Source organism: Thamnophis sirtalis, unplaced genomic scaffold (genome assembly GCF_051295495.1).
Source record: "Thamnophis sirtalis isolate CommonGarterSnake01/CBP01778 unplaced genomic scaffold, rThaSir2_p1.2 scaffold_1, whole genome shotgun sequence".
In the NCBI taxonomy this organism is placed as follows: Eukaryota; Metazoa; Chordata; class Lepidosauria; order Squamata; family Natricidae; genus Thamnophis; species Thamnophis sirtalis.
In genome coordinates this window covers 168,469,982-168,491,672 of record NW_028261381.1, presented here as the reverse complement: position 1 = coordinate 168,491,672, position 21,691 = coordinate 168,469,982, and the positions used below count along the sequence as shown (strand labels likewise).

The 21,691-nt window shown below is 46.4% G+C and overlaps 1 protein-coding gene across 1 annotated transcript in view; it reads left to right on the top strand.

Annotated features, from left to right (window-relative positions):
* The window catches only part of SLC25A42 (solute carrier family 25 member 42), a 42,330-nt gene extending 27,008 nt beyond the window's left edge, over positions 1-15,322 (top strand). The window contains exons 3-9 of the mRNA XM_087703241.1: positions 1,002-1,127; positions 4,422-4,533; positions 7,692-7,717; positions 9,729-9,895; positions 10,772-10,888; positions 11,557-11,708; positions 14,330-15,322. Of these exons, the coding sequence (XP_087559367.1) occupies positions 1,041-1,127; positions 4,422-4,533; positions 7,692-7,717; positions 9,729-9,895; positions 10,772-10,888; positions 11,557-11,708; positions 14,330-14,655 (987 nt within the window). The 5' untranslated portion in view covers positions 1,002-1,040 and the 3' untranslated portion in view covers positions 14,656-15,322. The remainder of the gene's footprint in view (positions 1-1,001; positions 1,128-4,421; positions 4,534-7,691; positions 7,718-9,728; positions 9,896-10,771; positions 10,889-11,556; positions 11,709-14,329) is intronic.
* The last annotated feature ends 6,369 nt before the right edge of the window (positions 15,323-21,691 follow it).

The following is a 21,691-nucleotide window of genomic DNA, read 5'->3' as shown; positions in this document are numbered from 1 at the left end:
AGGCAGAGACGGGGCCAGGGCCGTCTGACAGTTATCAGCTGCCTTTGGAGTCAGAAGTGGGGCAGAAGAACAGCTGGAGCCTGTTCCCAGTGTGTGCATGCGCAGAGCTGCCAGGAGAAGGAAACAGCTAAGGAACAAGGGCCGACTCGGGAGTAAAGGCACAGGTGGACGATGAATGGCTCCTCCCATAGGGAATAAATAAAGAGGAGCAAAAGGGAAGTGGAGTTTGCAGGAGACAATTAGTTCAATTCATTAGGGTGAAAATCTGTTCCTAACTTCTTGCCAAATATTTTCTGCTACTGAATGGCGTTTGGAAGATATCGGCCTGGCAGTTCTCCAAGCCTGACGAAGGTCTGTAGTTGTGAAATCTCATGAAAGACAGTTGGCCGGGACTTTGCTGGAGAGGAATTCCCTTTAACCGAAATAAAAGAGGTTTTATCGGGACGAGGAGTCGGCTTCATGAACTTGGGAGGCCTAGGTCCGAACGATTTATGACCGTTGCAGTGTCCCCAGGATTATGTGATCCCCTTTTACGACCTTCTGACCAGCAAACTCAACTCACTTAACAACCGTGTGACTAACTGAACCAAAACAGCGATTCACCTAACAACTGTGGCAAAGAAGGTCATAACATGGGACAAAATTCACTTAACAACTATCTCACTTGGCAACAGCAATTTTGGGCTCAATTGTGGTCGTACGTTGAGGACTACCTGCATGGTTTTAGTGTATTTTTTTTCTTTTGTTTTTAATTGTTACCATCCAGACATCCCTTTGGGTTAGTATCCAAATTTAATAAATTAATATTGTGCTTTTTTAGGGGGGGGGGGGGAAACAGGGAGAAGGGCCAGCAGTGCAAATAAGGAGAAAGAGGAGACAGTGAAAAACGGAGCAATTGAAACAGATCAGTCAGATTGAGTTTCTTTAAAGTTTCGTATTTTGAAAAACGAATGTTTAAAGTTTTCTTTCTTTCTTTCTTTCTTTCCTCGTCTTCTCTTTAGGAGGCTCAGTTCTCTTCCTAGCCAGCTTCTGAGCTTGGTATGGATAATGGTAGAGCGGTGGAAGGTCAAGTGGGCTTAAAACAGAAAGATGCGGAGATCAGAGTCCATGGACGTATCCTGCCGGAGGTGAGCAGTTTGCGTCTTGCTTTTTCATAACTGCAGTGGCCGTGAAGCAAGTCAGTACGGGTAATCCTCGACTTACGAGAATTCATTCAGTGACCGTTCGAAGTTGCAATGGCACTGAAAACATGACATAGGCCAGTGACGGCGAATGTTTTTTTCCTCGGGTGCCAAAAGGGCGTGCGGGCGTATGATAGCGCTCACATGTGTGCCCACACCCATAATGCAATGCCATACCCCCCTCGCATGGGCGCACAACAACAACCACCCCACGGGCATGCGCGCAGGCCTCACTGAAGCCTCCAGACGACAGTAGGTCCATTGGGATGTTTTTTGTCTTCCCCAGGCTTCAGGAAAAACCCCTGAAGCCTGGGGAGGGCAAAAAACGGCCCAAAGGGCCTACTGGAAGTTCGTTTCTGAACTTCCGGTAGGCCGTTGGTCTTGTTTTTTGCCATCCACAGGCTCCAGATGCTTTCCTGAAGCCTGGGGAAGGCGAAAAATGGCCCAAAGGGCCTACTGGAAGTTCGTTTCTGAACTTCCAGTAGGCCGTTGGACCTGTTTTTTGCCATCCACAGGCTCTGGAGGCTTTCCTGAAGCCTGGGGAGGGCGAAAAGCGGCCTCTCCCCACCCTTCGGAAAGCTGAAAATCAGCTGGCCAGTGCATGCATGTGCGTTGGAGTTGACAGAGGGCAACGCCTCACGTTCCCTCAGATATGGCCTGTGGCACACATGCCATAGGTTCGCCATCACAGACTTAAGACTGTTTTTCACACTTATGACCATTGCAGTGTCCCCATGGTCACCTGATCAGAATTTCACACGCTGGGCAATTGATTCATTTTTATGACAGTTGCAGTGTTCCAGAGTCCCTTGATTCTCCTTTTGCGACCAGCAAAGTCATTGTGGAAGCCAGGTTCACCTAAGAATCGGGTTAGTAACTGAACAACTGCAGTGATTCTCTTAACAACGATGAGAATGGCAAAACGCATTTAACAAATGTCTCACTTAGCAACATAAATTTTGGGCTCGATTGTGGTCATTAGTCAAGGACTACTTCTCCCTTAAAGCTATATGCAGGGTTTATTACAATTGCTTAACAGACAGCACGTAAAGAAGTATTTTTTGCAATTTATGCATTGGGAAATAAAAGTTTCAGTGCCATTACTGAAAAGGCTTTGTGGAAATGAATAGTGTTGACGTCCAAAGGCAGCATTGCAACATGGAAAAAAAGACTCCTGAACAAAAAGATGGGAGCCAATGCTCCTATAGAGTTAGTCCTCGACCTACGACCACAATTGAGCCCAAAATCTCTGTTGCTATTTGTTAAGAGAGTTTTGCTCCATTTTATGACCTTTCTTGCCACAGATGTTAAGTGAACACTGTATTTTAGTAACACGATTGTTAACTGAATCTGGCTTCCCCTCGTTGCTTGTTGGAAGGTTATATAATTGGGAGGGGGGATTATATAGAGTGTGAGATCTATAATCAAAACAGCATTCCTTTCTCAGAGAGTCAAGGACACCTTGCCCTGCACCTGGAGTGGTGTGACTGGGAGGCATCTCCAGTTGGGAAGGTGCCTGATTGGACCATGTGATGGACATGTGGGTGCTGGGCAGGGACTTGAACTTTCACTTGAGTGGGGAAAACCTGGAAGCTTTCAGATTCGGCTTTTCCCAGATGTGCCAATATGACATCTGTAATAAAAAGGAACTTTGAGGAACTTCAAGCCTCGGAGTCGTCTTTCGCTGGGGTGTTACCTGATATCGTGAACACTGGATCCAGGGACACTGCAGCCGTCATAAATATGAACCAGTTACCAAGGATCTAAATTTTTATCATGTGGCCTCACTGGTCCTAAGTACGAAAAACAGTCTTAAGTGGCTTTTTTCAGTGCCGTTGTAACTTTGAACGGCCATTAAATGAACTGTTGTAGGTCAAGGCCTACCTGTATGCCCTCTTCTCTTGTTCCTCTCTTGTGGTTTGAATCATATGGTTACAAGTTTGAGTCTCTTGACTCTTAACTCTATATCAGGGGTCTCCCAACCTTGGCAACTTTTAAGACTTGTGGATTTCCAACTCCCAGCCAGCATAGTTGACTAAGGAATTCTGGGAGTTGAAGTTCACAAGTGTTAAAGTTGCCAAGCTTGGAGACCCCTGCTCTACATGAATGACCCTCCTGAGTTTGTTCTGTTGTTTTTTTGTGCATCCCAATCCTGCTGAAGACCCAGACTCAGGTCAGTTGAAGACTTACTGGCTGCATTCATGTCATATTGCAAAGCTTGTTTGGGTTACCCTTAGTTAAGTATTTTGTGGCTTAGCATGCTGAGCAAACCCTGCTTGTGTCATTGTAATTCATTAATCCAGTGGAAAGTCTTTGTGTAAATGATTAAGTATCATCATCATCATCTTTTAAGGATCCCATAATCCTTTGTAGGGTGGAGTCTGGGCAACTGAATGGAGCTAGCAGAGTGTTTAATGGCCAAATGCCCTTCCGGTCGCCAATTCAGAGTTTTGTTCAGCAGATATATTCTCATTGTGCCCAGAGAGAGAAATATTTACCTCTACCTAGGATCAAACTCACAGCCTCTTGATTGTGAGGTGAGAGTTCACCTCTAGGCACCACTCCGTGTAAATCAGAGGTAGTCAACCTTTTTATACCTACCGCCCACTTTTGTATTTCTGTTAGTAGTAAAATTTTCTAACCGCCCACCGGTTCCACAGTAATAGTGATTTATAAAGTAGGGAAGTAACTTTACTTTATAAAATTTATAAAGCAGAGTTACAGCAAACCCCTACCGCCCACCATGAAAGCTGGAACGCCCACTAGTGGGCGGTAGGGACCAGGTTGACTACCACTGGTGTAAATGATTACCATATTTTTCAGAGTATAAGTATTCCCCCCTCACCCGAGCACTCTACAAGCCTCCTAAAGGCCATTCATGCCCTTTTTTGACAAAAACTGGTCCCATTTTTGTGAAAAACAGGCCACTTTTGGGAGGTATGCAGAGAGCAAAACCGTTTTTTAAAAAAATTTCCTCTTCAAAATCCTGGTGCGTCTTATACTCCGGTGCATCTTATACTCTGAAAAATACGGTAAGTATCCCCATTAGAAACTTTTGTACCGGGTTCTGCTGCCAGTTTAAAAGCAAAGGAAACTTACCAATGATTTCCACTAAATAAAAATGTCTGCTGTTGCTTAAGAGAGAGACAGAGAGGGGGGGGGGGAGAGAGAGGGAGCCCTAGCTGCTATTTTTCTGCTCCATGATTTGGTCTCTAACCTGTTCTGGTTTTTCGGTTCCAGAGTGCCGAAGAGAAAAAAAGTGTGATCCACTCCTTGCTGTCTGGGGCATTGGCTGGCGCTGTGGCCAAAACAGCCGTGGCACCATTGGATAGGACGAAAATCATTTTCCAAGGTAGACATGAGAATAGGATGGGAGAAATGGGGGAGTCCTCCTATCTTTCTCACTTATGGAAGCAGTCCTAGCTTCTTCTAGATCAGGGGTGTCAAACTCAAGGCCTGGGGGCCGGATCCAGCCTGTGGCGTGCTTAGATCTGGCCCGCAGGACCTCCCTGGAAACAGCGAAGGACCGTCCTGTGGTGGTGCCTCTGCCAGCAAAAATAGAGCTTGGGAGGCTTTCGCTGGCAGAAAGTTGCAGAAGGCCGTCGCTGTTTCATTTTATTTCATTTCATTTTATTATATTTATATGCCGCCCTTTTACCCCGAAGGGGACTGTTCTGAGCCAGGCTTCCTTAAAAAGCATGAAGCAGAGTCTTGGTCCCGGCAAAACCTCTATTATTTACACGACTGTGAATTCCTTTCATTCGCAGTCAGCCAGGCTTGGCACACAGTCTTTCAGAGGAATATTTATCAACACGAACCTTATCACGCTTGGAGAGCAGCCAGATACCTAGTTTCCAAATGCAGGGCGAGGCAAAACTTGGCACATAGTCTCTTATAGTCACAAACAGAACTTTCCACTCTTGAAACGACCCGTAGGAATGAATTGTTTCCTGCAAAAGCCCACTCCCCATTAACTCCTCTTTTGTGTCCTATGGGTGGGGCCAATGACCTCCAAGGTGTGGCTTTACTCTTAAGTCGACCCTGCTTTCTTAGTTGTTCTTGTCTTCTGGCAGCTCTGTGCATGCGCACACTGGGAACAGGCTCCAGCTGTTCCTCTGCCTCACTGCTGTCTAGCTCCATCTCTGCCTTCGATGCAGAGCCCGACTTCCTCAGCCCCCACGACTGGCCCACGTTCCTTCCCAACCTCCTCACTGTCCGACTCTGCTGCCAGCTCTGAGTGACTTCGAGCTGGTCACACCTACCCTGGCCACCACAACCCCCCCCTCTCCCGAGATCAAACACAACCCTGATGCGGCCCACAATGAAATCGAGTTTGATACCCCTACTCTAGATCAGTGTTTTTTAAAATGTGACAACTTTAAGATGTGTGGACTTCAACTCCCAGAATTCCCTAGCCATCATACTGGCTGGGGAATTCTGGGAGTTGGTCCACACATCTTAAAGTTGCCAAGTTTGAAAAAACACTGAGGTAGATGCATGGAGTTCAGTTCCCAGAATTCTCAGTGGTAGTCTGGTGGTTGAGGAATTCTGGGATTTGGAATCTGTAGATCTGCAAATTTGGACCAAGAACTGCAATTATTCCTGGCTTGTCATTGCTCTAAACCAGCTTGGAAGCCAGATTTGACTGCTGCCTTTAAAGTCTGGCTTGATAATGAAACTAAATGGCAGGATTTGGAAAGTCTACATGCTTTTTTTTTTTTAAAAAAATCCTGGTTAATTTGTAATTAGTTTGTTCAACCATCTTTCCCGAAGGCCTTTGACAAGCGAGATATAAGAAGATTTTAGGTGTAATGGTTTGTGGAAGCAAGTCTAGCATATTCTTTAAAAGCAGGAGTGGTGGGGAATAATGGCCCCATTAATTTTTGTGGACTTCAACTCCCAGAATTCCTGAGCCAGCATGGTTTCTCCGCGTTAGAGCATATCTAATAATTTTCTTGTTATTTTGGACAGGTGGTGATAGTTTATAATTCACAGAATCCACTTCTTTGGTTTCTTTTTTCTAATATTCAGATAAAACTTTCTTTCCTATAACTTAAATCGATTGTTCACTAATCTGGATTGTAGGATGGTACAGAAGACAGTAAGGACCTCTTCTTGTGACATCCTTTTAGGGATTTGAAGAATGTCCTCTTAATATTCTCAATATTCTCACTTCCTTCGATCTATTTGCAGGACTTAGTTTTTGATCTCTTCTATTCTCTCAATCTGTTCTAGTTGTCTGACTCCTCCTTAAAATATCGAAACCAGAGTTGGACATACTGTTTGAGGTGGGATTTTGATTAAGGTAGAATGGAGACAGATTTGAATTCCTTCTGTCATTGATAAGCATGTTAATCCATCATCTCATCGTAGTTTATAATAAAAATGTTGAAGAGCACAGGGCTAAGGACTGGGTCTTATTGTAGCCTTACACCAGTGGTCGGCAAACCACGGCCCGCGAGCCACATGCGGCTCTTTAGCCCCTTGAGTGTGGCTGTTCTGCCACCGCTGTGCCACCTCACGTTCCTTGTCTTCCGGCCGCGGCCCCACTCCGTGGAAAACATAGGCATGTGCATGCCCTGCGCAATTACAACCCGGAGCAGGACCAAATCCCCTCTCCCAACTGGCCCTTCTTCCCTCGGAGGGCTTCGGAGGGAAGCTTCTGCAGAAGCCTGGGTGAGTGAAAACAAGCTGTGCGTGCGTGCCCATGTTTTCCATGGTGTGGAGCAGTGACGAGGCTCTGCGCAGCTGGTGATGACTCCGGAGCCATCCGGGAAGAGAAGGAACGTGAGGGAGACCCCGCCTCCCGCAGATGGCCTCCAGAGTCATCACCAGCCACGCAGAGCCTCGCCGCTGCTCCACGCGGTATTTTGTGGACAGAGACAGACAGACAGAGGGACAGAGAGAAGGAGCGAGGGAATCCGAGAGAGGCTGACAGAGAGAGAGAGAGAGAGAGAGAAAGGGGGAGGGAGGGAGGAAGAGACAGACAGAGAGACACACTCACAAAGTGATTAAGTGAGTGATAGTTGGCCATGCCCACCCAGTCACATGACTGCCGAGCCACTCCCACAAAACAGACCACACCTTGGCTCTCAAAAGAAAGTTCAATCGTTGTACTGTTGATATTTGGCTCTGTTGACTAATGAGTTTGCCGACCACTGTCCCACACCAATGTTTCTCAACCTAACTTTTAAGATGTGTGGACTTCAATTCCCAGGATTCCCCAGCCAGCATTCTGGGAGTTGAAGTCCACACGTCTTAAAGCTGTCAAGGTGGAGAAACACTGGCCTATCTGACCATATCTCCCTCCAAGCTAATGTGGACCTGTTGAGACATTAGATGCCAATTCACAAAGGCAGCGGAAATGGTTCCCTTTCTTGGTTGGGCTGTTCCAACCCAGAAACTGACTGAATGCAAAAATGCTGATTTGGGGCATGGATTAGGTCTGCCCCTAGATTTCTTAGTTGCAGTGCTGATGTGTGTATGACTTCTTCTTTTTTCTGTTTTCAGTGTCGTCGAATAAATTTTCTGCTAAGGTAAGGTGAAACATCCTTCTCTTTTTTCTAAGCTTCATTGCAGGTTGAGGGAAGGATTGAATCTCACTGAATTGCTCCCATGGGTCACTCTCATCTCAACACCCCGCTCCTTTGCCCCTCCTTCTAGCCTCTTAAGAGACAATGAAAATTAGTCAAAACAGAGCTACTTTTAAACGGTAGGCACATGTCTGTGCCATGGTGGTGCAGTGGCTAGAGTGCAGTACTGCAGGATACTTCTGCTGACTGCCGGCTGCCAGCAGTTTGGCAGTTCGACTCTCACCAGTTCTCAAGGTTGACTCAGCTTTCCATCCTTCCGAGGTGGGTAAAATGAGGACCCAGATTGTTGGGGGAAAGAGGCTGACTCTGTAAACTGCTTAGAGAGGGCTGTAAAGCACTGGGAAGTGGTATATAAATCTAAGTGCTATTGCTATGTGCCAATTGAAGTAAAATTGTGGGGTTAAAATTCCAGCAAAAGAATAATTAAAAGAGGAATTGAAACCTCATAAGGAGTCTGTGCAGCTGATTGCTAACTCCAACACAGAGAAAAAGAAGCCTTTGCTCTATGTAAGGAGGCAGATCATTGGATGTGACATTGACTTATCCTATAGTAGCATCTGAGGGGGTCTAGCAGCAAAAATCTTTCCTTCTCGCTTAATTGCCTCTCCTCCATTAAAAGAAACGGACCCAAAGGTTCCCAGTGTTTCTGCTGGACTCTGGCACTGGGCTCTACTATCCTGTTTTACATGCTCTCTCTTTCTCTCCACTATGGCTTAAAGGAGTAGTCAGATTTCTTCTTCTTCTTCTTCTTCTTCTTCTTCTTCTTCTTCTTCTTCTTCTTCTTCTTCTTCTTCTTCTTCTTCTTCTTCTTCTTCTTCTTCTTCTTCTCCTCCTCCTCCTCCTCCTCCTCCTCCTCCTCCTCCTCCTCCTCTTCCTCCTCCCCCTCCTCCTTCTCTTCCTTCTCCTCCTCCAACTTTTCCTCCTCGTCTCCTTCTCTTTCTCTTTCTCTTCCTACTTCTCCTTCTCCTCCTCCTTCCTCTTCCTCCTCCTCTTCTCATACATTTTATTGTCTCTCTTCCTTCTTCTCTTCCTCTTCTCCTTCTCTTTTGCCTCCTTCTCCTCCTACTACTACATCACCAACTTTTCCTCCTCATCTCCTTCTCTTTCTCTTTTTCCTTCTCCTCCTCCTTCTTCTTCCTCTTCCTCCTCCTCCTCCTCCCCCTTCTCTTCCTTCTCCTCCTCCAACTTTTCCTCCTCGTCTCTTTCTCTTCCTTCTTCTCCTTCTCCTCCTCCTTCCTCTTCCTCCTCTTCTCATACATTTTATTGTCTCTCCTCCTTCTTCTCTTCCTCTTCTCCTTCTCTTTTGCCTCCTCCTTCCTCCTCCTCCTCCTCCTCCTCCTCCTCCTCCTACTACTACTACTACTACTACTCCAACTTTTCCTCCTCATCTCCTTCTCTTTCTCTTTTTCCTTCTCCTCCTCCTCCTCCTCCTCCTCCTCCTCCTCCTCCTTCTTCTTCCTCTTCCTCCTCCTCTTCTCATACATTTTATTGTCTCTCCTCCTCCTCCTCTTCCCCTTCTCCTTCTCTTTTGCCTCCTCCTACTTCTCCAACGTTTCCTCCTCGTCTCCTTCTCTTCCTCCTCCTCCTCCTCCTCCCTCTTCCTGAGAACTGTGGGCAAGAAGGAGCAGCAGAGGTATATTCGTTCTGGAGCAAGTTTCTTCTGAGAGTTCCCAGTCTTGGCATCTGCTTTTCCGGGCTTACCATGGTCCAACAGCCTGGTTCCAGTTTCTGCATCGTCTGGATACCTCACATATATTGCCGTCGATGAAAGAAAGGCAGATACCAACCCATTCTGTGGGACAACAGGAACAACATTTTGAGGGGACCCCATTGAGTTGCAATCTGAAAATGCCCTGCATCCTGCCTGCCCTAGCCCAACCTTCCCTCTTAAAAAGCTCACAGCTCCTTTGCCTTTCAACTGTGTCACACCTAATCCAGTTCCTCGTCTGTCTAGGAGGCCTACCGGCTGATCTATCGTACCTACCTCAGTGAAGGCTTCTTCAGCCTATGGCGAGGCAACTCGGCCACCATGGTCCGCGTGGTCCCCTACGCTGCCATCCAGTTCTGCGCACACGAGGAATATAAGCAGCTTTTGGGCAGCTACTATGGCTTCCAGGGAAAGTAAGTTGCTATGGAGCCTCAGTCTGACTCAGTCTCGGCCCTTAAAAGACTCGGCCTGAGCATGTGGGAAAGACATTGTCAGGGGCAAGAAGCTGTTGTGGCCCACCAGCGGATCTGGCAGCAGATTCGGGCAGTGAGGAGGTTGGGGAGGATCATGGGTCAGTCCTGGAGTCCGGGCTCTGATGAGGGCTCTGTGTCGGAGGCAGAGAGAGGCCCAGGGCCGTCTGACAGTTATCAGCTGCCTTCGGAGTCAGACATCAGTGAAGCAGACAAACAGCTGGAGCCTGTTCCCAGTGTGCGCATGCGCAGAGTTGCCAGATGAAGGGAACAGCTAAGGAACAGGGCTTGAGAGTAAAGCCACTGGTGGATGGTGAATGGCCCCTCCCAGAGGAAATAAAAGATGAGCGAAAGGGGAGTGGAGTTTGCAGGAGACAATTAGTTCATTCCTGCATTCTTGCCAAGTATTACGGTGTCTGAAAGATATCGGCCTGGCCGCTCTCCAAGCCTGATAAAGGTCGGTAATTATGAACTATCTTGAAAGACTGTGGAAGAAGAAAGGCTTTGCAGGAGAGGAATTCACTGTACATTAAATAAAAGGGGTTTATTGGGATGAGGACTCAGCTTCATGCTGCTGGGGAAGCCTGGGTCAAAACGGGTTGGACTTGGGCCTTTGTGGTTTATAAATTTTGATTCATTTCTTAGCCTGATATATGAATCCTGCCAACTGTACTTTTGTGGCAAGGGAACACAGCCAGAGTTTTGGAATGAACAGTGTTCAATTTGGAAGCTTTTTTTGCCCAGTCTGGAGTGGTCTTTAGGATCTAGTTAGCCAACAACCAAAGAAATTCTCCTTTTCAAATATTATTTTTGTTGTAGGGCGCTCACCCCTCTGCCCAGATTCATCGCAGGCTCTCTGGCAGGGATCACAGCTTCCATGTTGACATACCCCCTGGACCTGGTCCGTGCCCGCATGGCAGTAACGCCCAAGGAAATGTAAGTACTTAGGGAGGGGTGTGAGGTGTATTCTTTTAACTATTATTGTTCCTGAAAACCTACATAGTGAAAAGTTGGAGCACAGAGCCTCATCCCAATGAAAACTTGCTTTGATCTCTTTCGAAGCCAAGAAAGTTTTGCCAGTTATGACAAAAAGAGATAATTTCTTCTGCAAAAGGCTTCCTTCCTCTCCAGGATTGTAATTGTTTCAGTAATGCACTCATGCGCATATGCACCGTCTCCGACGTATTCTTGGCATCACCTGGTATGACAAAGTTCCAAATAGCGTAGTTTTGGAACGTGCTGGAATTTCTAGCATGTATACACTATTGAAACAGCGACGTCTACCCTGGCTTGGGCTTGTCGTGAGAATGGGCATCTCTTTGTTTTGGGAAACAGCCTGCTCGGCTCCAAAGTCTCTCATTGTTCGACCTTGAAGTGTCGAGATTATTCCAGGCCACAGACGATGCACATGATTCCCTTAATTCCTTCCCATCCATACATACATTCCAATCACCTCCCCCACCCCATCCTTGGTTGTCTGGCTGTGAGCGAAAGTGCAAAGTGAGTCAGCCTTGACTTTCTCCCTGCGAACTTCTTTCTAACTTTTGTCTGATGTTGTCAGGATTCTAGTCCATAATGTAGTCTATTCCATTTTCCTTTGGCAGGTACAGCAACATAATTCACGTATTTATGCGAATATCTCACGAGGAAGGATTGAGAACCTTGTACAGGGGCTTCTCACCTACCATCTTGGGGGTGATCCCTTATGCTGGTTTGAGCTTCTTCACTTATGAGACATTAAAGAAGCTACACGCAGGTAAGGACAATCAAGCCAACACGAATATATGCAGGTAGTCCTCAACTTGCAACCGTTTGTTCAGTGTCCATTCTAAATTAACAACATCACTGGAAAAAAAATGACTTACAACCGGTCCTTGCACTTATGGCCATCCCAGCATCCTCATAAACATGGAAACGTAGTGAAGCGTGCAAACCAGCATTTGCATTTCTGGCGTCAGTTGAGGACAGCACATCTTTCTCCTTCTGGCCTGGCCACTTTTTACAGAGACACGATTAAGAGAGTTTTAACAAACTGCATCACTGTTAGAGTTGGTGGCAACACTGCCTCAGATAGAAAGTCCCTACAGAGAGTGGTGAGGACAGCAGAGAAGATTATAGGAAGCTTGCCTCCCATTATTCAGGATACTCTTATAAGCGCTATGTGCTTAGAGACCCCACACACCCCCTTCATGGTCTGTTTGTGTTGCTATTTGTAGCAGGACTGCCAGATTCTGTAACAGCTTTGTTCCCTCAGCCTATAATGGTGGCACGCGGAGCCATACCTACCGGCACGCAAGCCGCCAGTTCCAGCGCATATGCGTGTGCTGGTCAGCTGATTTTCGGCCTTCTGGAGGCCCAAGAGAGGCCATTTTTGATCTCCCCATCCTCCAGAGGCTCAGCTTGGAGGCAAGCAGTGCGGCGCACATGGGGGAGGGAATCAAGGGGGGAGTTGTGTGCGCATACGCATGCAGGGGCACACTTTGCATTATGGGTGCTGGTACGCAATAGCATGCGTGCCCTTGCATTTTTGGTACCCCCCCCCCCAAAAAAGGTTTGCCATCACTGCCCTAGGCCATCTGTCTGGTAAACTTACAAGATTCGTTTTTCTTGCCATGTACATGCATCCATTCAAACTAGACTGTGTTGTTTCTCTGTGTCATATAATAATATACTCTATTTTGCCAAAAGTATTCGCTCACCCATCCAAATAATCAGAATCAGGTGTTCCAATCACTTCCATGGCCACAGGGGTATAAAATCAAGTATCTAGGCATGCAGATTGTTTTTACAAACATTGGTGAAAGAATGGGTCGTTCTCAGGAGCTCAATGAATTCCAGCGTGGAACTGTGATAGGATGCCACCTGTGCAACAAATCCAGTTGTGCAATTTCCTCGCTCCTAAATATTCCACAGTCAACTGTCAGCTGTATTATAAGAACGTGGAAGTGTTTGGGAACGACAGCACCTCAGCCACGAAGTGGTAGGCCACGTAAACGCGTCCAACATCTGTGTGTGATCTCCCAAATGCGCTTCTGGAAGAATGGTCAAAAATTCCCACAAACGCACTCCTGAACTTTGTGGACAGCCTTCCCAGAAGAGTTGAAGCTGTTATAGCTGCAAAGGGTGGACCGACGTCATATTGAACCCTATGGATTAGGAATGGGAGGTCACTTACAGTAAGTGCATATGCAAGTAAAGGCAGGTGAGCGAATACTTTGAGCAATATAGTGTATGTGGGCATATACATAATTTTGCATGCATTTATTTATTTTGTCATGTTTATGTAGTGTATACTGATGGTGGTGATTCTTTGAGAGCTGTATGCAAGGAAATTTCATTTTAATGCATGCCGATTAGTATACATTCACAGTGATAATAAAGTTATTCTAAGATCTAAGATAAGATAAGAACATGTGATCAAAATTCAGACACTTGGCAACTGCTTCATATTTATGACAGTTGCCGTATCCTGGGCAAAAAAGTCACTTTTTGCAACCTTCTGACAAGCAAAATCAATGGGAAAGCCAGATTCACTTAACAACTGTAACACTAACCTAACAACTTCAGTGATTTACTTAACAACAGCGGCAAGAAAGGTCATAAAATGCACCACTGCACCACCAGGGCTCAATGCTGGTCTCAAGGATTCCTTAGAATGTGCTTCTCCAGGAATAAAGAGTCAGCTTGGCCTAGTGATTAAGGCACTAGGCTGGAAACTAGGAGACTGTGAGTTCTAATCCTGCCTTAGGTACGATAGATAGATGTTCTGACCCCCCCTCGTCCCACACCAACACACTCCGAGTCAAAGATACTTTACGGAATTTATTAACAGACAGACAGGTTCTTGGCAGCAAACTGGCACAGATAAGCCTTGGCAGCAATCCAACACAGATAAGCCATGGAAGCAATCCAGCCTGCCAGGCTCACAATACTGTTCTCCAACATTCGTTAATGTGTTGACTTCTGCAAAAGGGGCATGTGCACAAGCATTCCTTTTATAGTCTGGAGAGGAGCCTAATGACCACCAGCTGAGTGCAATTACCTCCTGTAACTGTGCAACTGTTCCTTACACCTATTAGCTCTCCGGGGCCGGGCATCCAGGAACAACTCACTGCTGACGTCAGGATCACAATCCCTTGTCTCCTCCCCACTGGTCCAAGGCTCAGGCACCTCCTGGTGGCCAACCAGCCTCTCTGCGCCCTGTCCAGGGTCCTCCACATCCTCCAGAGCCGACTCATAGGGCCCCTCGCTGTCGGAGTCTGGTGGCAGCTCCAGTGGCTCCTGCTGGGCCACAACAGATAGATAAAGATAAGCATCTGTTTGTTGTTTTTCTAAGCATCTCCACCTCGCCTCCTTTTCTTCCTTTTTCCTCTCCAGATCACAGCAATGGGAGAGAACCTTACCCCTTGGAAAGGCTTGCATTTGGGGCTTGTGCAGGCCTGATCGGGCAGTCGGCCTCTTACCCTCTGGATGTGGTCCGTCGACGGATGCAGACTGCAGGGGCGCTGGGCTACTCCTCCCAGTCTATCCTCCCCACCATGAGGGACATCATTCGGGAAGCGGGACTCGTCCGAGGCTTGTACAAAGGGCTCAGCATGAACTGGGTCAAAGGTCCCGTCGCCGTGGGCATCAGTTTCACCACCTTTGATCTCATGCAGATTCTCCTCCGTAAATGGGAGCGCAGCAGGAATGTGCAGAGTTAACGCCAACTCTGCTGCCCGGGGGTTTCCTTGTGGAGAGGGAGTGACCACCATGGTGGTGCCAGTCAGTCAGTGCTGATGAACCAGGAGGGACAAATCCTCCTTTTTTAAAACCCTTTCCCTCATCCCAGACGAGATTCTCACAGTAGATCTGAATGACCTCGGAGATTTTGGTTTCAGACACGCAGATTCCTCTAACTGTGGCCATCTCCTCTCCGGTTTCCAGATTAACGAATGTGCAAAGAAACGATAGTAGAAATCAGTGCAGGATTTTCACTGTTTTTACGATGCGATCTACACCCCCCCCCCTGAATTCTCCGAAATAGAGGAGAAAAGGAACCTCAGTAGCAGCTGAGGTAATTTTATCGGTGTCAAACCTTTCCCCACACAACTCTTCCTAATCCCCTTTTATTTTTAATTTAAAATAATTTGTCCACAACTCTCCTCGCCTATCGTTTTCCTCTTGGAAGTGCAGTTGCCAGATTGGGGTGGGGATATTTTTTCCACAGAGTTGACTAAAAAAGAAGGACACCTCCTCTGGCATTTTTGGGTTGCTGGAAACCAGGAGATCTTAAATCAACAAGTGGTTCAGGTTGTTACCTTCCAGAGCAGCATTTAAATAAAGGATTTTGTCTTTTGTTTTGTTTTTCAAAGGAGATAAAAAAAAGAACAGCAACCACTTAACCAGATAGGTTTTCCCTTTCCCATTGGAGATGGTTCCACTCGGGGGGGAAAACATTACCAGCGCACAGTGTTAACTGGAAACTCTTGCTGTCTTGATATGCTCCCCGTTTTCATTTCTTCAGTATTATCCATATCATTTTCCCCCGTAGGGAAAAGGGTAGAGAATGGAGGCCATAAGTGTTTGGTTGGATGGAAGGAACGTGAAGGGATTATGAGCACCTGAGAATCTCCTCTTCCTATTTTAACATTAACTTTTGCCGGGTTCTCCGATTGAAGGAAGAGCCCTCTGGCTCTTTCTCTCTGGGCCCTCCATGCTTCGTGCGTTTTTAAGATCTTGCTCGCTTGAAATTGGAGGAAACACACCTGTTGTCAAAACCGGCAGCCTCATGTTGTAGCCTCCTTCCTAAATAGTATAATTTTACTGCCTATTTTCCCTTTTCCTTTACTGCTGCTTGTCAGAGTGGAGAATACCATTGTGCCATGTTGGGCAAGCTTCCTGTGGGCAGCTTATATATTTCCTGCATTTTGGTCTCTCTGGGTAGTTTTTTTGCTGCTTTTTGCTCTTTTTTCTCTTTGCTGTTTTCTGCTTCGTTCAACTTTAATGCCACTTTGGTTTGGGGTGAGGTGGGGGATAGCAACAGATTACCCCCGATGCGATTCTCAAGTCCTTCTCTTCTGGCTAAAGCAGAGGTGGGGAACTATGGCCCTTTTTATGGCTTGTGGACTTCAACTCCCAGAATTCCTGAGCCAGTATGGCTCAGCTCAACATGGCTGGCTCAGGTATTCTGGGAGTTGAAGTCCACAAGTCATAAAAGGGCCATAGTTCTCCACTTCTGGGCTAAAGGAAGAAGGGAGGAATGGTGTATGTTACAGGCGGGGGGGGGGGAAGTGCATCTGTGGCAAGACTAAAAGACACTCGGTTGTGAACTGACATGGATCCTTCCCCACATTTTTTACAACAGGCTGGAAACTGACTCTGATATTTGTGGGCCACAACATATTTTGTGGTGATCTACATGCACTACGGCCCCTCCACACACACAGCATCCTAATGGTTCTTTCTATGATCCTAGAAATTCTACAAATTCACTTGTTGATTCTTGGCAACTTCGCCGTTCGAATTGATTCCTGCAAAGGGGCTCGGAATCTAACGGAAGCTTTTTGTTGCCGTAAAGCGTTGGCTGCATTGGAGATGCTGTAAGCATTTTCTTTTTTTTTAAGAGGCAGAATTCAGAATGTGATGCGTAGGTGTTGCACACACAAAACACGTTGGCTGTGAGCAACCTCAAGGCTGCTTAGCCTCCGACGTGCACAAGTCGAATCACAAATCAGTAAATGTGAAAAATGTCTCAAATTGAGACTTATGAATATGAAACTCAGCTCTTTAGAAGGTTTTTCTTCCGATTTTAGAATTTTTTAGATCCCCACCCCATCCCCGTCCACTGCTTAAGCTTGGTTGCCAATCTAGCTTGTTGTTTTTTTAAAAAAACCTGCTTTATATACTTAACATTGCACCACTTACCTTATGGTCTTGAATAGAGCCTCTTGGCCAGAAATGTTAGACACTATCACAAAACATCCCCTGGTCATTGTAATCAAATCAAATTCATTGGGGATGTATTGGATGTTTAGCTGGGGAAACCTGCTACAATTGGGATTAGTTATCTATTTGTGGGGAGCTAATGGGGGTCTCCCTTTTGTTCCCCAGTATCAACTCAGCTGGAGAACTTTACCAAGGCAAGTTCAGCTGTGTGGTTTTCTCTCATCTGCACATTCCTAAGGTAGAGTGTCTAGACCAGGGCTCTCCAAAACTTGACAACTTTAAAGATTTGTGGACTTCAACTCCCAGAATTCCCATGTCTGGCTGAGGAATTCTAGGAGTTGAAGTCCACAAATCTTAGAAGTTGCCACGTTTGAAGACCCCCCTGGTCTAGAGCAGAGGGAGGGGAATGAAGGCCCCTTTATGACTTCTGAACTTCAACTCCCAGAATTCCCGAATCCTGCAAATTGAAGTCCACCAGTCAATAAAAGGGCCCTCATTTCCCCCACCCCTGGACTACAGTAGCTTTTGAAACCCGGCAACTTGAAAATGTGGACTTCCAACTCCCAGAATTCCCCAGCCAATCCACACCTCTCAAAATCACCCAAGTTTGAAAAGCACCGCTCTAGAGTAAGAATAGCTCAAGGGCAGGTTGGCCTTCCCTACTTGGAACCTAGCCAGGGTCTTTCCTTGGCCTAATAATACTTTGGAAAGGTCAATACAAACCGGCTGCCCTAAACAGCACCTTTCCTGTCAGCTGCCAACCTCCTTGAGCTGAGCAAGGTGACTTTTAGCAAACACTCAATGTTGTTTTTCAAGGGGTAACAGGTCAATTAGTTGACTGGTGTCTTTGCTGTAATTTGAATGTGCCTTTAAAAGGTGCTGGGTGAGCCTCTGAGCACAACAGGGCTGTTCTTGTAGGACAGCGGTGTTCAAAGTTGGAAACTTTAAGACTTGTGGACTTCAATTCCCAGAATTCCCCAGCCAGCCGGCTGGGGAATTCTGGGAGTTGAAGTCCACAAGTCTTAAAGTTCCCAACTTTGGATACTCCTGGCTTAAGCAAATGGACATCCCTGTTGTAGAACGAAGGGAACTATTTTTTTGACAAGTAAATCGGCAGGAAAATAGGATCCATTTCCTTTCAGGGGTTCCGACCTTTTTTTTCCAGGGATTTCTGGAGAAACCACCCTTGATGTAGAAAATCTTTAGGATGTGTTCCAGGCAGGGCTAGTCCTCATTGCTTTCTGCAAACAGAGTATATGATTGCAAAGCCGTAACTTGTTTCCCCCTGAGAGAGCTGCGAGAGAGTGTTTTGGAGGAAAGTGAGCTAGCTGCTAAAGTATTTGGCACCCCCGCACAGCCAAGTATTATAAAGGGTTCTCCAGCCTTGGGGACAATGGCGTTAATGGGGCGCGTGACACATTTGTGCAGAGCGTTGAACACAACGGCCTCAGCCGACGAGAGCTTCTCTGCATCGTGGCTTTTTACTTGGCCAACGATACTTTGTTTTATATAGATGTTTATGGTGACAAAATTATAAAGATCTGTGCCAAGGGAGGAGGTATATTTAATAATAAAAAAATGAATTATCCAGTTTGTGGTGTATGTTGTGTCTTTCTTTCTTTTTTTGTCTAATTGTATAGAATTAGACGGCATTAGTAATAGAAGTATCCCCAAACCTTTTTGATGACCACGACTAGTAAGAGAATAACAGAGTCGGATGGGACCTTAGAGGTCTCCTAGTTCAACCCCCAGCTCAAGCAGGAAACCCTTGATCATTTCAGGCAAATGGCTGTCCAATTTTTTTTTCCCTTAAAAGCCTCCAGTGATAAGAGCACCCACAACTTCTTAGGGACGTGGTGACTCAGTGGCTAAGACTCTGAGCTTGTTGATCGGAAAGATCGGCAGTTTGAATCCCTAGCGCCGCGTAATGGAGTGAGCTCCCGTTACTTGTCCCAGCTTCTGCCAACCTAGGAGTTCGAAAGCGGGTAAAAAATGCAAGTAGAAAAATAGGGCCCACCTTTGGTGGGTAGTCAAACAACGAAGGACTGGTGCCTCTGCCAGCGAAAATGGACCTCGGAGGGCTGTGTGCAGCTCTCCCAAATTCCACTTTTTGCTGGCAGTGGGTGCAAGAGACTATCACAGCAGGAAATAGAGCTCGGGAGCCCGTTTTTGCTGGCAGGGTGCTCAGGCCACCACAGGCGCCCCCAACACGAGTGACATTGGGTTGGTCACGTCCACCCTGGCCATGCCCACTCGTGTGCCCCCCCCCAGGTCAAAACAACCCAAATGCCGGCCCTCAATGAAATCGAGTTTAACATCCCTGATCCATGGCATGCGAATCGTACCTGGCTTTGGCTTCAAATAGCTCTTCCCTCCTCCATTTTAAGTCCTGGCTTAAGCTTAGATCAGTGGTGGGATGCTACCGGTTTAACAACCGGTTCAGGGATCATGCACTTTGCGGTTTTGAGAAAACATGCCTTTCACATTACTGCTGGGGAGGAAAACAGCTGAGGCACAGCAATCCACTCTGCCTCGCGACTCAGCTGAGAAGATATACCGTATTTTTCAGCGTAGAAGACGCGTCATTCCGCCTCTAAAAGAGTGTGGAAATGTTGGTGTGTCTTATACACCGAATATAGCCATTTTTGGCCTCCCAAAGCCCTGCCCCCACATCCCATTTTTGTGAAAAACGGGCCTTTTTTCACCAAAACGGGGGTGTTTTTGCCTTCCCCCAGCCCTGCTGAAGCCTGCAGAGTGCTCCAGGAGGCCGGGGAAGACAAAACCTTTTTCCTTACCTCTTCAAAATCTTGGTGCGTCTTATAGTCCGAAAAATACGGTAGGTCAGTAAAGCGCAGGGGCGGGCCCAATTGTTTGTGTGAGCGATCCCAGCTGATCGTTGGAGCTACCGGTTTGCCCGAACCAGTAGAATCCTACCCCTGGTTTAGATGTAATATTAGGCTTAACCAGTGGAGGGATTCAGCCAGTTCGCACCTATTCAGGAGAACCGGTTCTTAACTTTCTAAGCAGTTCGGAGAACCGGTTGTTGGAAGAAATCTCTTTTGGTTTTTCTCCACTTTACAGGGCTAATCCTGTAAGGAAGGCAGGAAGGAAACATTCTGGTGTTGTTTCTAGCCTAATCTTTGTTACCCTTACAGAAACTGCCTCCCCAGTTAACCCTTGTTACATTGTAGCAGCTAAGGCGAAGCGCCCATCGACCTGAGTGATGTTGAGTTGGCCACGCCCGCCCAGTCACATGACCACTGATCCCCGCCTACCCAGCTGGTCATCAGGGCAGAGAACCGATTGTTAAATTATTTGAATCCCACCACTAGGCTTAACCATCTCATAACGGACGATGGCAACTTGACTGACCTGGAAGCTAAGTGGGACTTGGTCAGAATTTAGATGAGAGTCCAGTAGGAAATTGCAGGGCTGGACTTTAACTGGGAAGTTAAAAGAAGAAAATACCCAAGAGAAGGTGATAGTTGAGAACCTCTATTGTATTTCCTGTCACCAAGGAATCAAATATAACGAGGGGACGGGCTCTTTAGGTCTGATCATGCTGTGATTTAAGCCTCTTGTGTGAAACAAGCTACGGTGTTCTTCTGACCCTCCGGCTATAGAGAGTCCTCAACTTACAACCTCAACTATGCCCCCTTCTGTTGCTAAGCAAGGCACTTGTTAAGCGAACTGTGCCTAATGTTATCTTTTTTTGCCACAGTTCTAAAGTTCATCATTGAAGTTGTTAAGTGAAACATGCAGTCGTTAAGCGAATTTGGCATACCCCCAATGACTTTGTTTGTCAGAACCTGGCTGGGAAGGTCACAAAATGGGGATCAGGCGATCCCGGGACAGTGCAATTGTCATAATGACATGCCAGTTGCCAAGCCCCCAAATTCTGATTACATGAGAATGGGGGCTGCTCATACGGTCATAAGTGTGGAAATTTTTTTTCAATGCTGTTGTAACATTGAATGGCCACTAAACAAATGGTTGTAAGTCAAGGACTTATTTTTTTTAATTATAATACTGCTATTTTTCTATCTTTGTATTGTTATGCATTTTATGTCCCATTATTTGAAGGCCTTTTTAGTATTTTTATTTTTATTTTTTTTCTCAAAAAAAGAAGAGGTATATAGAGTTTAAATTAATGTGCAGCTGGAATCCTTAGTTGAATAGAAAAGGCAACTTCTTTCTTTTACCACCACCGATCCTGATTGTGGAAAACTTACATTTAAGTTATATTTAAACCTCCCATCACTCAAATCTGCTTATGGACAAAGATGGTTCTGCTACTTATGAAAAGCGTTTTGTAAGTTTCACTTTTACCTCCATCAGTTACTACGGGATTTTAACTGGAGCCAGTTTGGTAAAGCACCAGGCTAGAAACCAGGAGATTGTGAGTTCTAGTCCCGCCTTAGCCATGAAAACCAATTGGGTGATTTTAGGCCAATTATCAGGAGACTCTTGAGTTCTAGTCTGACCTTAGCCATGAAAGCCGGCTGGGTGACTTTGGGCCAGTCCCCCTTTCTCCCACCCCAACCTACCTCACAGGATTGTTGTGGGGAAAATAGGAGGGTTAATAGCAATAGCAATAGCAGTTAGACTTATATACCGCTTCATAGGGCTTGCAGCCCTCTCTAAGCGGTTTACAGAGTCAGCAGATTGCCCCCACAATCCGGGTCCTCATTTTGCCCACCTCGGAAGGATGGAAGGCTGAGTCAACCCTGAGCCGGTGAGATTTGAACCGCTGAACTGCAAATAACAGTCAGCTGAAGTGGCCTGCAGTACAGCACTCTAACCACTGCGCCA